Source organism: Marmota marmota, unplaced genomic scaffold (assembly GCF_001458135.2).
Source record: "Marmota marmota marmota unplaced genomic scaffold, marMar, whole genome shotgun sequence".
In the NCBI taxonomy this organism is placed as follows: domain Eukaryota; kingdom Metazoa; phylum Chordata; class Mammalia; order Rodentia; family Sciuridae; genus Marmota; species Marmota marmota.
Genome location: NW_026000174.1, coordinates 57,745,668 through 57,762,677, shown reverse-complemented (window position 1 = coordinate 57,762,677; position 17,010 = coordinate 57,745,668). Strand labels below are relative to the sequence as shown.

The following is a 17,010-nucleotide window of genomic DNA, read 5'->3' as shown; positions in this document are numbered from 1 at the left end:
AGGTAACCATCAACAGATGAATAGATAAATAAAATTTGCTACATACACAATGAGTTTTACTCAACCCAAAAGAAGAATGGAATTATGTTATTTGTTGTTAAATGGATGGAACTGGAGAATAGCATGCTAAGTGAAATAAGCTTGACTGAAAATCAAGGGTCAGATGTTTTCTTTCATATGTGGAAGCTAGAGCAAAAGGGGAAAGGTGTGGGGGATGGATACCATAAAGACAGTGAAGATCAGTGGAGTAGGAGATTGAGGAAGAGAAAGGAGTGAAAAGAAAGGGGAGGAAATGTAGAAAGAATTTGGCAAAATCACATTATGTACATGTACAAAAATACCACTGTGAATTCCATCTTTATGTACATCTATACCAGAAATTAAACATGTATAGATGAGTGAAAGGTAGACCAATAAGAGTAGAATAAGGAGAATATAGGGAGGGAAGGGGGAAGGGAAAGCGGGGCTGAATTGGAGTAAATTAAATTTCACTTGTGATTATGTGAAAATTAACTATTGTGTACAGCCATAGCACACCAATAGAAGCAAAAAAAAAAAAAAACAAGAAAAATGAAAAGTGAAAATTAATCTCTAGTATTTATGTTCTAAATTTTAAAATCATGGAATCTCAAAATCAATTTCTGAGAAAAATATATATTTTGATTAACACATAAACTTTTCATATACATATATGTTATTCTTTAATAAGCCCTCTTTACTACCCCAGTCACAATACCATGCAAGTTGTTGAATGAATTAATGCTGGCCTCTTTCAGAACTCAGATCTTATTTCAGATCTTAAAATTGATAAGAACACAGGCATGATGCAAAGGGACACTTCTCCATCCCATTATTTGCATTGTTTTATTCCAGAACAGGACAAGACATGAAAAAAATCTGCAATAGAAATACAGACATTTTAAAAAAAGGAAAATAATATTTGGGACACAGAGATTTATGAACACTTAAGCAAGTGTAAAACCACTCAAAATTTTGTGATGGAAAATCATGATGATGGAAAAGTTCCAAGTCCCATGGGCTTTTGTGAGGCAAGTATACAGGTTCATGATCTCTCAGGGAAACCTCTTTATATTTCAGTGGAAATTGAGGAGGAAGCTTTGCTTCTTCATTTCTTTTCCTTAGACATGTTGAAGGCAGCACTCAGCAGTAGTGACAACACTGCTCCTTTCATCTGCCAGGGATGCTCTTTCTCTCTCCCTTAAATGCAGAATGAAGAGTTGGAAACATTTTTTTTCCATTTTTGCCATCACTGAATGGACTGTTCTTCATAGAGAGTAGAAAATTATCACAAGGATTATCAAGGAACTGATCCGTGGTGAGATTCTTAATTCACAGATTTGCATTTTCAGAGAGGATTTTAAACTATGATGTAGTGCTTAAAAGTGTGTGTGTTGTGACCAGGTGCCATGCTTAATACTATGAATGGGTCTGCCAAGGACTGTGTGCACTTGAGCTAGCTTACTAATCTTTCTGGCTCTCAGACCCCTCATCTTTAATGGGGACTGCATTTCCAAGTTAAAAGGGTGTGTATGCGAGTGAAACAGTACACAAGGAGCCCACTGAACAGCACTTGATACATGAAAGATACCCAATAAACAACAGGTCACAATAGCAGCTCTTTTAAATGAATCAAATCTTTGTACACCTGGAGTAATGTGGTTAGGAGAACCTATTTCTTCAAAACTAATGTCATTACAACTATATTGAGATTTCAACTTCAAGTTAAATCCAAGTGACCTAGAAATGTTACAAGTGCACATTTTTTGTCCTATCTCCAACAGCATGTTCTGTGTTCTTTCTAAATATAATTTTGTTGATCCCTCATCTTTTAATGTTTTTCCCATCCTTATATTTCAGATTAAAATATGGAATTTTCTGAAGCCATATATAGAATGCTATTGTGGGGGTCTAATAAATTCAAGTGTTATCAGACCTTACACAGTTATTGATGTAGAATGTGGCATCTATTATATCAACAACCACAAACTGTCAGATTGAATGGGGAAGGGCACTAAGGTAAGAAAGACATACTAAAGTCACAGATTACAGTCTTCTAATTTAATTCTGTCCATTTAATCTTCTCTCAGTGCATTTGATGTTATGAGTAGCATTAGGTTCTTCCCTGAGAATTGTTTAGGAAAGCTCACAATAGAAAAAAAAAAAGAAGGTGGAAAGAGAGAGATGGATTTCTTCTTCCAAAATCCCAAAAGAGGAAGAGAATAAACATTGAGACATTTGGGGAAACCAATAGAGCTACATTGAAAGGAACAAAAGTTACTGAAATCTGAAAGGAATGTGTTTTCCTGGTAGTCATGAAAAGGAATATGCTTTGAGAAACACATGGTAAATAAACCTTTATTGGTAAATAATAATATTGAATAAAAAATTATATATATATATATATATATATATATATATATATATATATACTTATATATATGGTAAATTGAATGAACTTGCAGGTTGGCTAATCACAAATAGGATTTTAAATTATTCTTCTGTTTTGTAATAATATTTATTTATAAATCATTTATTGAGACTACAGATGTAAATGTGACTTATACACTCACATATACACACGTAAATGCATCTGAACTTTACTGGTAGAGTTACAAAGCACTACTTATAATAATGGACATACTACTAATCTCCCTTTTAGGTTTGAATGTTATATGTACTTCAACTTTTCAACTTGAAACAGAAATTCTGTTGTTTTTTTTTTTCAGAGAGATGGATGGTAGAATGAGTTTTGACTAAAATGAATGAGAAGGAAACAGTGAGCAATGTGGGCAGTGAACAAGTTGGCAGGCAAACTTCCCCAGGTCACCTCCCCAGGAGATGGCTCAGAGCCCACAGTTCAGCTGCCAGGGGGCCCTGAGCAATCTCAGGAAGCTCCAAGATATCCAAGGGCATGGGTTTTCAGGGAAAAAAAAAGCCATGAAATATTCAAGGAGAAAAAAGGACAGAATGTAATAGAATGTGAATTTAAAATTTATAACAAAATAAATGCATAAAGGATAGGGAGGGCTAAATCCATTGTATAACAGTTAATAGAAAGTTTACAATAGTTTACTCTTCTTTTAATATAAGATGCTTTTAAATATTAGCATGTTAATTTCACCTTTACAAACAAATTGTTTTTTCCAACCTCTTATCCTCTTTCTGAACTATTTAGATGAAGAATGTGGTGCTGTGGTTTTAAATTTATGTCCAATTTTAAATGTTCTAATAGTAACCAATTTGTATTGTGAATTTAAACTCTATCATTTTTATATTTTTCCCTTACAGATTGTAAAATTATATTTAAAATATCTGTGCAAATAGGAAAAGTCATTAGAAATTTTCTTCTTTGATAGGTGCAAAGGTACACACACTTGGAATCCTAGAAACTCAGGAGACTGAGGCAGAAAGATTGCAAGTTTAAGACCAGCCTGAGCAACTTAGCAAGACCCTGTCTCAAAACAATCAAACAAACAAACAAACAAAAACAAGACAGGGGATCTGGCTCAGTGGTGAAATGCCCCTTGGTACATTCCCCAATACCCCCCCTACACACACACACATACACACGCACACAAACAACATACTGCAAAATGCTTCACCTTCTCAATCTTCACATTATTAATTTTTGCTTTATTCATAGCATCATATGAAATTAATGTGTAATAGTATAATTTGAAAAAACAGCTTAGTTTCATTGGATATTTTAGATACTTCACTGTTTCATATTAATACATTATTTTCTATAATAAAGCTTCTCCATGTCATTTCAATTTTATTTATTTTTAGGATTGTATTACTCATATAAGATTATGATTCCAGAAGTATTTACCAACATGTCTTGTAAAAAGTTACATGAACAAACCAGTTTCATTGCAATTTTATTAGGTGTAACTAATAACAGCATGATTTTTAAGATACATATTTTATTCTTATGCTAATTCAGTTTCTAGTTTATTTGCATTTGTTAATACTGCTTAAAAATAATGCCAACATTGATATTTCTCATCTTCCTTTTGATGCATTCTTAGTAAAACTGTTCATAATGACCATGAACTTGATTCTTGGAGATCAAGAAGCTGGACAATTGGTACTATAGCTATTGTATAGTAGGGGAGAGAAGAACAAGGTGGTTTTTTCAAAGACACTTGACGACTAGATGATGAAACTAAAATTGATGGCATTTTGGTGGCAGAAAATGAATGGTTTTTAATTTATTTTTTATTTGGAATAAATTCAGATCAAGAGAAAACTTACTCAGAGAGTACAGAAATTTCCTGCATATTTCTCATGCAGTATCTCTTAATATTCTCATAGTTACATCTGTCAAGATGATGAAATAAACATGGATACATTACTCTTAACTAAATACCATTATATATATATATATATATATATNCATCATCTTTTCAGTTTCAGTTAATCTCTTCATTCCTACAGCTAAGCCTCTGCTTTAACTCCAGACGCTTTATAAATAAACCCCTTTTGAAACAAAGATCCTTCACTCATTTCTATTAGTGATTTTTCTACTGCCCTGATTGTTCTGCTCTAATCTATTCAGGATAACTCATTGAATTTAAGACAATTACTTGAAATCATGAGCCATGAGCACATTATTTTCCAACTTTAGGTTTTTTATTTAACTAATGAATGAGTTGGTTTGTTTAGATTGTATGCGTATGTTAATTATTTCAATTCTAAAATAGTGTTACTTTTAGAGCACCTCACGTAAAGAAAGTGGAGACATAAGAAGTGTTATTAGATTCATATAGCACCTTGTCTTCCTTCCTACCACCAGCCTTCTTGGCTTTGTTGTTGTTGTTGTTCAATGAGGCCACATGAAACAGGAGTAGATACATGTGGGTCTGCCATTACAGTAATTGAAGGTCTATCAAATTTTCAAATATTCAGGGTCTACCAAGGACCTTTAAAAGTGTCACACACTTAAAAACAAGTTTTTCACTATGACTACCCAAAGGAAATATTCTGTGTTTAATAACCATTAGAAGAAGAGTAAAAGAGAAGCCTAAGATATGATGAGGCAGGAACTTGGAGTAAACTGATGCTATCTGTGCTCTGGGTGAGGGGTTGGGGCAGGTCACTCTCCCCACACCTCATCTTCCGCAGTGCTACTGACTATCGATGTTTTTACATCCAAGTCTTTATCTGATTCTCACAAGAAGTCAGTTGACAGATGTGCTTATTAATCATAGGCCAAAGAGTTTTCAGCTCATGGACTTTTAAGTAACCTGGTGCATACAGTGGAAGAGCCTGGAACCATGGTTCTCGCTGCTTTCACTTCATTCTCTTCCTGCTTTGCCCTGGGGTGAGCTGACCAAAGGCAGATTCCCGATGGAAATTCTTTCCCCTATGGTGTATCATTATTGTAAACAATATGGGAAATGATATGGTAAATGATTTCTTGCCTTATTTCAATTGGTCTTATGTCAACAATCAGAAGTAGGCATTATTGTCTCTGTGAAATTCTGCTCTAATTTTTAAATGATGAATTTAAAAACATAAAACTTTTATGCATACTTACATCTGTAGCCAGGCACTTTTCCGTAGATCCTTGTTTTTTATGAAAAAAAAAAGATAAGAAAGAAATCATTAAAAAGCTCATTCAGAATACAATTTAAAGAAACTTTTGAGGAGTATCCATGAAAATCCATATTACTTCTTCTACTTATAGATGCAAAAGTCTCCAGGCCAGAGACTATTCACCTCAGCCCACTTCCATGACAATGGCCGACTGACTACTACAATTAGAGTCCATATTTCCTCATTACATAGATGAGCTTCAGAATGCTTCTGAACAAGTCATTTCAGGAAGTCACAAGTAAATGACCAAAGCTGACACTCAAGATGAAACTACGAATCTTCTCAATCACATGTGGATGCTTCCATTCCCCATTTTAGACATTCTAATAAGTAAAGATTCATCTCTCCCTTAAGTCGGTTCGATCTCCAACTCCTGCCTCAGTAAATGACTTAACTTATGCTCTCGGTGACAAAAGAAACACTAAAGACAATTTTGCATCAGGGTGCATCTAACTATTGAGAACTATAAAATCATAAACTGGTATGAAGAAAATATTTCTTTATCATAATTGTAGATTAGCAGAATAGCTTATCTTAAAGTAGACATACCTTTTATTAGAAAACTTATTTCTCAGAAAGCATGCAGAATCAAAGTTTCATAACTGAGTTTGTCTTTCTGGGGCTTTCACAGAATCCTACTGTCCAGAAAATAGTATTCGTTGTGTTTTTGTTGGTCTACATTGCAACTATTGGAGGCAACATGGTGATTGTAGTGACCATCCTCTGTAGCCCTGCACTGCTGGGCTCCCCCATGTACTTCTTCTTAGCATTCCTGTCCTTCTTGGATGCCTGCTTCTCCTCTGCCTTTGCCCCAAAGATGATTGTGGATTTGCTCTATGAGAGGAAAACCATCTCTTATAAAGGATGCATGATTCAACTTTTTGCTGAACACTTCTTTGGTGGTGCAGAGGTGATTGTCCTCACGTCCATGGCCTATGACCGCTATGTGGCCATTTGCAAGCCCTTGCATTACTCTTCCATCATGAACTGGAGGCTCTGTGGCATTTTGGTGGGGGTGGCCTGGACAGGGGGCTTCTTGCATTCCATCATTCAGATTCTCTTTACTTTCCAACTGCCCTTTTGTGGGCCCAATGTCATTGATCATTTCTTATGTGACTTGTACCCATTACTGGAGCTGGCCTGCACTGATACTCACATCTTTGGACTTTTTGTGGTTGCTAACAGTGGGTTTATCTGTATTATAATATTCACCATGTTGCTTGTCTCCTATGGTGTTATCTTGTTCTCTCTGAGAACACACAGTGCTGAAGGGAGGAGGAAAGCTCTGTCCACCTGTGGATCTCACATTGCTGTTGTGGTTTTGTTCTTTGTCCCATGCATATTTACATATGCAAGACCTCCTTCTGCCTTCTCCTTTGACAAAATGGTGGCCATATTTTACACCATGCTAAGCCCCTTACTCAATCCTTTGATTTATACTTTTAGAAATATGGAAATGAAAAATGCCATGAGGAAAGTATGGAAGAGATTGGTGGTGGTTTCTGATGAAAAATAAAACTATTAAACTTCATAAAAAATAATATAATAAGTAACAAATTCAAAATGGTCTTAAACAAGAAAAACTTGATGAGACCCTCATTGTCTCTAAAGTGGCAACACAATTCTATAGAAATGCCAGCACTGTGGGGTCAGAGATGATGTTTTCCATTATCTTTTTAGGCATCTACTCAAGTTTGCAAGTCAACATCCTATTATGTTAGGTTGAAGTTAATTGAATTTTATGCTTACTTAGAATCTATTATATTTTAAAAGGAAATAAAAAATACTTGGCAGATTGCAGACCACTTACTCCATGCTTTGTTAAAACTTGTGGAGGGATCACAAAAGTATCTTAGAAATTAGAGACAGATACTTCAAGTATTTCAAGAGAAAAGAAATTTTGATTTAGGATATTGATATCAGTGATGTTGGAGAAAAAACAACTGGAACTCAGGAGGGGCATTCAGAAGAACATTAGTGGAAACTTCTTTAAGTTTCTTCTGTTATGTGACCCTGTTCTTTAAGATGGGTCCCTTAGCATCTGTACAGGTTTAGTCATTCTTGAATTTCATGACAGGTAGACCCTGATGGCCCAGACCTGCATATGGACGATGAGCTCCTCTCTGGTCAGCATAATTCATGTCAATCATGTTTGGAGAACAAGAGGAGGCAACTTTCATGGAGGTCTTAACAATGAGTATTTCTTATTCAAGTACAATCAAAGGGAATTGAAATACGACATAAATAAAACCAGGGCCAACTGTGGAAGCAGAGAGTTATGTTCTCCAGCCTTAAAGAGGAAATCCAGAGGCACCAGAGAGGAAAGGGAACTTTAAAACAAGATAATATTTCAATTTATTTGATATTTTCATTTTTATGGCTTTCTGTACCCAAGTGACAATAATTCTATTTCAACAAATATCAATACAGACATCATTCAAATTTATACATCATATATGTCATTCTCATAGTTAAGGTTGGTTGATCTCAGGTTGCAATGTGGCTTCCAGAAGAAATGTATTTACAGTAAAATTGTTCAGTTTTCCCTAGCCCATCAATACCAATAAAACTCCTACTGAATATTGTGGGGTTAAAAAAAAACAAAAAACACTAAATCTTTCTGGTCTTTCCCTTGCCAGGCCAAAAGTAAAAGAGTGTGTGAGAATCGTTTGCTTCCCCAGAATAAACATGGTAGGGGTCAGGTAACATTTCACTGTTGTTGTAAATCCACAGAGAGATTAAGATTTAGGGTCTGAAACTTCATCTGGACAATGTGAGTGTCCTGCAGCAGACCAGGTGTGTGACACATGTTTAGACTGACCTTCACCATTCCCTTTTTTCTCCATCATCTTTCTGTCTTTACAGTAGGTGTATCATGTCTCTTCCATGCCCACAGAAGTACATTGCTCTCTACAAACTCAAATCAGTTTATTCATCTCTAAGAGCTAGCTCAAGTAATGCAGACCTGCTATGACTGGCTCAATGACTTTAAGAATCTGTAAATCCAAAATTTCAAATACTATAAAATGTTATTCTGAACTTACTGCAGTGACCACCATAGATTGTATCTGATCCATCATAAACTTGAAATAGACCATTTTTTTTTTAATATTAAGACTTAACCCCTCATTGTATACTCTGGTATTGGTACATGATTAAAGAAAACAAAACTTTCAGCAAAAGCATAAAGAAATAATAAAAGACGTCAAAGGGTTTTTTTTTTCTTTCTAATTTTCTTAACAGAATTTTCAGAAGCCTCTTTAAAACAGTCATTGCTTTAGCTTTGTTTTCTATTCTATGCTGATTTTACCTAGGTGTGGTGAAATTCATTCTAATGTTTTTACCTCTTTAGCAATGTAACTGTTGTTTACTACAATTCAAGTTATTGTACTTACTGTAGTTATCAAATTAATATTCAGAAACATAATGCCAATATAAAAAGTAAAAATTTAAGAAACTACATATCAGAAGCAAGATGATAGCTGATTTCAAGTTTAAATAATGAAATTATTTAGGAAGTATAGTATGTTGCATCACAACTCAGATAAAAAATCATAATTTTGCTCATAATCTCATAGTGTTCTTCAATCCCAAACTACTGTTTATTCCTACCAGGGATCTTTGAACATCCTTGCACTATGGGGTTTTCTGATTATTCTTCCTTAACTTTCTTTCACTGAAAATAATATATATATTTTTTTCCTTTTGGCTCTGAATTCTCCCACTGTTATTTAATATTCCTATGTCTTCCCTGCTATCATTTTCAAATATACATATCCGTGCTGATCAGGCTGACTCATCCTGAAGTTTGCACCCATGGTATACAGTAGGTATTCTGAACAAGTCAGTGGTTTCCTTCATTGTCTGTCTGTGGGTTCTTGGGTTTAGGTTGGCTCCACCTGGAAGGTGGCAGTGTGACACTTTGCATGCCAGTGTGGGGCAGAGTGTTAGAGATTTCCTTGTTGTATAAAAGCTTGGATTCTGGTTCTGAAATTTTTCTCTCTGCTAAACTCTATCTCCTAGTTTAGGCTGAAGCACACAAATAGAAATGATACCATCTTGTGTCACAAAATATAGTAAAATAGAATAAATTAAAGATGTTGAAGCAAAAATGAAAGAAAGATATTCTAAAAGGAAGGATATTCACATAAATAATACAAAGAAGCCAATGTCTTAGTGTGGTCCCACCCAAAGGGACCTGAGGAGCTAAGTACCATTTTCCCCTCAAACTTCAGTTTCAAGACCTGTTCCTTTTCATCTAACAGAACTATTGTACCTTCTTTTCAACTAAAAATGAATGAAAAATTATTTTAATCTCAAGAAGTTGTGCTTTGGAGTTTGAAAGTCATAGAATCTCAAAATCAATTTTTGATGTAAAAAATTAGATTAATGTAAAAGTTTCCATATGTTTACAGAAATGTGTCTCTTTAACAAGCACATATTGCTGCCCCAGTCCAAGTACAGCACACATTGTCCTTGTGGATTGATGGTGCCTTATCCCAGAGCTCAGGTCTTGCATTTAATAAGTACACTGGCATCTCACCCTACTTCTATAGTGAGACCCTATATTACATCCCCACATGCACAGTGTTCCATTCCTGAGTATCAAGGTGAGCGAATGTATCTTCACATAGAAACCCAAGAGAAGTTAAAAACAGGCAGGAAAATCTTTTAATTGGTAGTTGACATAAAGTTTTATAAATAACGGAGCAAATGAAAAAACATGCAGAATCTGTCATGAAAATAATGCTAATGGAAAATTTCCAAACCCCAGGGAGAACTGAGAATCAATTCAACAGGTTCGTGAGCTCTCAGGGAAACCTCTTTAAATTCCAGTTGTAAATCAAGGAGGAAACCTGCTTCTCCATTTTTATTTTTCCTGAGACCATGTTCAAGATCACAATTGTGGACCACTGAGAACAATCTCCACCTTGACTGCCAGAGAGGCTCTTCAGTCACATCATACATATACAAGGAAGAACTGGAAACAACTTTCACATTTTGTTCACCACTGAATGGAATTTTCTCCTAAGAGAATAGTGGGTGTTCATCATTAGAATCATCAGAAAATTGATATGTGGTGAGATTTATAATTCATGTTTTTCAGAGAGCTTTCAAATTGTGAAGCAGTGTTTTAAAGTGTGTGTTTTTTGGTCAGAGTACCAAGTTTAATACAATGCCTGGCCATATTAATACTGTGCATATTTGAACTTATTACTCAGCCATTGTGGCTGTCAGATTCTCATCTTTAATGGACGTTATATTACCAAGTTCATTAAAGATGAGAATCTGACAGTGAAGGGGGAATAAATAATACATGTGGATCCTGTAAGACAGCACTTGATAATAAAACATCTTTTACATGATTCCAAATTAGACGTATGTTTAGATTTTCATCAACAAGTTAAAGCCAAATAATTTAAGAAGGCAACAACTTCATATTTTTGTCCTAGTTGTCCTACAGCATTTTCTTTGTTGTTAATAAATTTTAATTTATCACTTATCCTCTAATGTATTCCCCATTTGGAGGTTTAAGATCCAAAAGTAGAATTTTCTGAGTTTTTATAAAATGTACTAAGGTTGAAGCATGGTAAGTACTGCTGTATTATCCACAATTGTTGATGTAGAATGTAGGTTTTACTATTTCCATAACTACGAACTTACAAGAGGCACATAGAAGGACATTAAAAATAAGAAAGAACTCAAGTCACCAAGTACAGTCTTCTAATAGTGCATTAGATGTGATAAATCCCTAACTCTAAAAAAGAATAATTGGCTTAAACCATGAGAAGAATGCCTAAGAACTGAGCTTAAAGAGATGTGCTTTAAGATAGAGTTTTTACCTTTGAAAAAACAGGACAATTTTTTTTTTCATATTTGTTTGCATATATGTGGAAAATGGAATGTATTTTTTGTCAGCACAAACTATATTGTGCTTACTGCTCAGCCATAGAAAGTTTTGAACAAACAAAGACAGATATGCATTAATGCATTAAACTCAACATATGCGCCAAGTCAAATCCATATTATGTTAGTTCTGATTCACATGCAGCAATTAATACCAAACTGTTCAAGCATATGCAAAATTTTGACTTCTACATATTCTCAGAATCCTGATATGTTTGTAATAAAGCAAAGAGCTTATTCTTTGGGTTTTTTTTTTTGTTTGTTTGTTTGTTTGTTTTTTTGTAAATTGAATGAATACTAAGGCAGTAAGCTTTTTTTTTCTTTTTTCTTTTTTCTTTTTTGATAAACCTAAAAAAGAAAAACTGCTTTAGTTTCCTTCCTCAGAATTATTCAGGAGAATCTAAGTGCCTGAATTTCTGAACTTCTTTAATGCTTCTTGACATGACTTAGTCACTTCTTTAAAATGAGCTAAATTACTGAGATAAGAAAGTTCATGCACCCATAAGAAAGGTCCAAGTTGGAAACAAATAAATGTGTTTTTTTTTTTTTAATTTCAGAAATATTCAGTGTATAAATAATGTAATATTTAGGGTCATAATGATGATATAGAAAATACGCTAAAGTCTGAAAATAACATATTTTTTAGCTTGTCACAAAAAAATTGCTTAGCTAGATGGACAAGGAGTAAATATTTTATAGATGAATGATAATTCTGGATCAAAAATATGGAGGCTAAATAACTTATCAAAAAGGGTAATTATTAATAGGATTCTGAATCTTTCTCTTAATTTGTAATAGCAGTATTTACTTGAAATAGTAATATGGATGCAAATGTGATTGATATGCACATATGTTTATAATAACTGCATTTGAAATTTACTACTTGAATATAGTTGCATAACACTATTTACAATGACTACTTCACTAGTAATTCCTTTTTTAGTATTCAATGTTATATGTACTTTTAGGTTGAAACAGAAATTCTATTATTTTCAGTACAATTGGTGATAGAGTTACTTTTGTTGCTGAAAAGGAAACAGTGGGCAATGTGAGTAGTGGGACATAGAGAGGCAAACTTCCCAACGTTACTGCTCAGGAGATGGCCCAGTTGTTCACAGAGTTCATGCTGCCAAGGGGCCCTGAGAAATTTCAGGTACAACTCCAGCATACTCAACGGTATGGCAACCACAAAAGAAAGACCACAGAATGTTCTAGGAGAAATATGGACAGAATAAGCTGCTGCTATAGGAGAACCTGTTTAAAACTGATCTAAAAAAATAGTGCATACAGGACAGGAAGGGTTCTGTCCATGGGGCAGCATTTTATGAAAAGTTAAAAATAGTTAAAATTTTTTGGTATAAATTCTATGTTATTCTATATTAACTAGTTATTTTCTCCTACACAAATCAATCTCCCTTAACTTCACCTTCTTTTGCTGAACTCTAAATGATGGGAAATCTAGTATTGTATGTTTAAACTTATGATCAATTTTAAGTATTATTAAAACCATAACCAGATATATGTTGCAATTTGAAAGTTTCTATCATTCATATATTTTCTTCCAGATATAACATTATAACATTATCTTAAATATATCACTCCAAATAAGCTAAGCTATTGGAAATTTTCTTGTTTTTCTCATTTAGCTTACTGTAAAAGTGCTTCACCTATGTTTAAACAGTTTTGCTACCATCATATGGTATCAATTTGTAAACATCTGATTTGCATAAACATCTTTCTGTTGTTGACTAGTATTCACTTGCCCCTAATATTTTCATATTAAATTAGCCTAGAAATAATAATGACTAGTAACTTACCCTTAACTAAACAATATATTATATTTACAGTTAACAAATTTTTCTACTACTGTTTTTTTTTCTATTCTTGAATTAAATCTAAAATAACCCATTGCCTTTAAGACAATTGTCTTTCAAAAAATTAAGATGATAAACCTTGTAATAAAAACCATTAACACACTATATTCTCCACTATTGATATTCTGACACAAATTTAGGAAATTCCTTTATTTGATAAAATAAGGAGTTGGGTGTTTTATATTCAATGAATATTTAAAAGTTTAAATTGCATTATTTTAAAAACATCCTTAGAAAAGGATGTGAAAGGGCAAGATTTATTTAATTATTAAATTAACATAGGGCCTGTCTTCCTTTAACCTCCGCTCCACTTATTTTCTTTTTGAACAGTGAGTGTTTCTACCCATAGGGTCTAATCTGATCCTCACAGGAGTCCTATTGATGGTCATTCTTACTAAACTCCCATGACAGTATTACCTGAGACTTATAGAATTTTAAGTATCCTTTTGGAGTAATTGGATGGCTCATGGAAATGCTTTCAGTGTAAAAGGCAACTGGCTTTTCATAATAACTATAATTAGTAAAAACATATTATCATAAGCAATATTTCCAAGTTTCAAGTTTCCAAATATGACCCTTAACATGAACTTGGGAGATGAATGGGTAAGCAATAAATGAGCATACTGGGGAATTTCACTTGGTTACACCCACATTGTAAAAATTATTGGAAAATGATTAATCAAGTCTTAAGACATAGAAAGATGCTGGTAACCAGTTTGCATATGTAACTGATTGACCATCACCTTCTGATTCCTCATCATTTCCTCCATTTCTTCCCTAAGATTCCTATTCATTGATGAATCAGAGGGTGTGATCACTCAGGTGGAGAGAAACTCTAGAAAAGTCATCCCAGCACTGAAGTCCTCCATGGAAAAGAGAAATCTCTACTCCTTTCCAGAGTCATTCAGTGCAAAGGACTTGTTGTGGAGACAGATGTTCTGTGTAATATTTCAGAACAAGCACCTGGTGCTTGCTTGAACATAACCTCTGGAAGCATGAGTTTCCTGTCAAATAAATAAGGATATAAATTCTAGCATGTTCCCTGTGCAGTGAATCTTGCATAATTGCTTTCTTTTCCTTATTTCACTTATGCACTATTACAACATTTGAAAATTTGAAAAACAATAAAAAATATTGTTTTATAAACTTTTCTTCTAATTTCTAAATGAGGTGTTTAAAATAGAAAAACCTAAGCATTTAGTGTCATCATGTGATTTGCTGTCTGTCACTTGGTTTGTTTTCATAGATCTTTTACATTGATAAAGAAGAAATTGAATCCTGAAAAGACCAAATTCAGTTTAGATCATAAAGAAAGTTTTGAGGGATAGCCATGCTTTACAACTACAGCTTCAATTGAATGTCATTTTATCTTGTAGGCATGAGGGTCTCCAGATCAGAGATGGCTAGCTAGTCACCAATGCCTACTCCCATAAAAATGGCTGAAATTAATAATACGGTGACAGTCCTCATCTCCTCCTTATGGAGGTGAGGTGAAGAATGCTTCCCAATGATCTACTTAAGAAAGTCACTAGTAAATCATCAATAATTTTTTTGAGATTAAAAGCTATTCTTCTTCTTCTCTACCATATATGGATGATTCCATTCATCTTTATAGAAGCTCTAACAAGGTAATGAATATTATATTGACGCCTCAATTCTGCCTGATCTAAATCTCCTATCTTCAATAAATATTTAAATTTGTGTTCTCAATTACAAATAAAAGTACTAAAGACAATGGTACATTTCGGTGCACTGAAATACTTGATGATCCAAAAACTATAAACTGGACTGAATCAAATCTTTATCATAATTGCAAACTTCAATGATAATAGATTTGTGTTTACCCTTTCCTTGGAAATCATGCAAAACCAAAGCTTCATAACTGAATTTGTCCTCCTGGGACTTTCACAGAATCCTACTGTTCAGAAAACAGTATTTGTTGTGTTTTTGTTGGTCTACATTGCAACTATTGGAGGCAACATGCTGATTGTAGTGACCATCCTCTGTAGCCCTGCACTGCTGGGCTCCCCCATGTACTTCTTCTTAGCATTCCTGTCCTTCTTGGATGCCTGCTTCTCCTCTGCTATCACACCAAAAATGATTGTGGACTCCCTATATGAGAGAAAAACCATCTCTTATAAAGGATGCATGATTCAACTTTCTGCTGAGCACTTCTTTGGTGGGGCAGAGATGATCATCCTTACAACCATGGCCTATGACCGCTATGTGGCTATTTGCAAGCCCTTGCACTACTCTTCCATTATGAACTGGAGGCTCTGTGGCATTCTGATGGGGGTGGCCTGGACAGGGGGCTTCTTGCATTCTATCATACAGATTATCTTTATGTTCCAGTTGCCCTTTTGTGGCCCCAATATCATTGATCATTTCATATGTGACTTGTACCCATTACTGAAGCTGGCCTGCACTGACACTCACATCCTAGGCCTTTTGGTGGTTGCCACTAGTGGATTTATGTGCATGATAATTTTCTGCTTGTTGCTGGTCTCCTATGGCATCATCTTGTTCTCCCTGAGAACTCACAGTGCTGAGGGGCGGAGGAAAGCTCTGTCCACCTGTGGATCTCACATTGCTGTTATGGTTTTGTTCTTTGTCCCATGCATATTTATATATGCAAGGCCTCCTTCTGCTTTCTCCTTTGACAAAGTGGTGGAAATATTTTATACCATCCTGACTCCCTTGCTCAATCCTTTGATTTATACTTTTAGAAATAGGGAAGTAAAAAATGCTATAAGGAAAATGTGGAAGAGATTGTTGGTAGTTTCTGATGAAAAATAAGATATTAGACCCCCAAAATAGTATAAAGAGCAAAGAAATAAAAATTATGGTAGACAAAACTTTATAGGATTCTCAGTACCTACTAAGAGGTAATACATTTCTATAGAAAAAATGCATTTGAACCATTGAAGATGATGTTTTAATATTTATAGCAAGTATACTCTGAGTTGGCCAGTCAGTATCCAGATACGTAAATTAAAGGGAGTTGATTTTTATGATTAGTGGAAATCTAATCAAGATAAAGAATGAAAAGAAAAATTACTTGTCAGAATGCTGAACATTAACTTCATGCTTTCCAAAATCTTGGGGAGAAAAGACAAGCACATTTTTGACATGAGAATCAGAAATTTACTCAAACTATTTCAAGTGCAAAAAAGATTTATTGAGGATGGTGAGCTCAGTGATTTGGAATCAAAAACAACCTGAACTCAGGAAGAGCGTAGAGAAGAGCAATAACAGAACCTCTGCTAGGAGTTCTGTATCACAGGACTCCATTGGTAAAGGTGAGTCCATTATGATTTCTGTAGAATTGGTGTAGCCTCAGGAATTTCTTGAGAGATAAACCCTGAGTGTGGCTCAGTGCTGCCTACTGTGAGTTCCTCCTGGGTAAGGATCAGGCTCATGAGGAGAAGAGGAGGCAGATTCCAGGGGGGAGTCAGCCAAGAGTATCTCCTAATAGAGCAAAATCAAAGGGAATTCTTGAGATGCCTCATTACCAACAAAACCAGGACCAGCTGCAGATGTGAAGAACTGACTCCTCCCAGCATCAAGAATGAATAAATCTAGAAAAAAAAGTTTCAAAAGAATATAT

At 34.6% G+C, this 17,010-nt stretch overlaps 2 protein-coding genes across 4 annotated transcripts; both read left to right on the top strand.

Annotated features, from left to right (window-relative positions):
* The first annotated feature begins 4,040 nt into the window (after nt 1-4,040).
* On the top strand, nt 4,041-7,138 carry LOC107134996 (olfactory receptor 4C15-like). Of its 3 annotated transcripts, none has more exons than XM_015476976.1 (2): nt 4,041-4,051; nt 6,217-7,138. In XM_015476976.1, the coding sequence occupies exons 1-2, from the start codon at nt 4,041-4,043 to the stop codon at nt 7,136-7,138; spliced, it is 933 nt and encodes a 310-aa protein (XP_015332462.1). The 3 variants fall into 3 exon arrangements, with proteins under 3 accessions (XP_015332462.1, XP_015332458.1, XP_015332467.1); XM_015476972.1 differs by lacking the exon at nt 4,041-4,051 and adding an exon at nt 5,827-5,840; XM_015476981.1 differs by lacking the exon at nt 4,041-4,051 and having other exon boundaries at nt 6,200-7,138.
* Nucleotides 7,139-15,236: 8,098 nt separating this feature from the next.
* On the top strand, nt 15,237-16,199 carry LOC107134985 (olfactory receptor 4C15-like). The gene has a single exon (XM_015476963.2). The coding sequence runs from the start codon at nt 15,264-15,266 to the stop codon at nt 16,197-16,199; it is 936 nt and encodes a 311-aa protein (XP_015332449.1). The 5' UTR covers nt 15,237-15,263.
* Nucleotides 16,200-17,010: the final 811 nt, after the last annotated feature.

What these genes read in the sequence shown, in the direction of transcription:
- LOC107134985 (XM_015476963.2), top strand. Translation starts at nt 15,264, where the DNA reads ATGCAAAACCAAAGCTTCATAACTGAATTTGTCCTCCTGGGACTTTCA.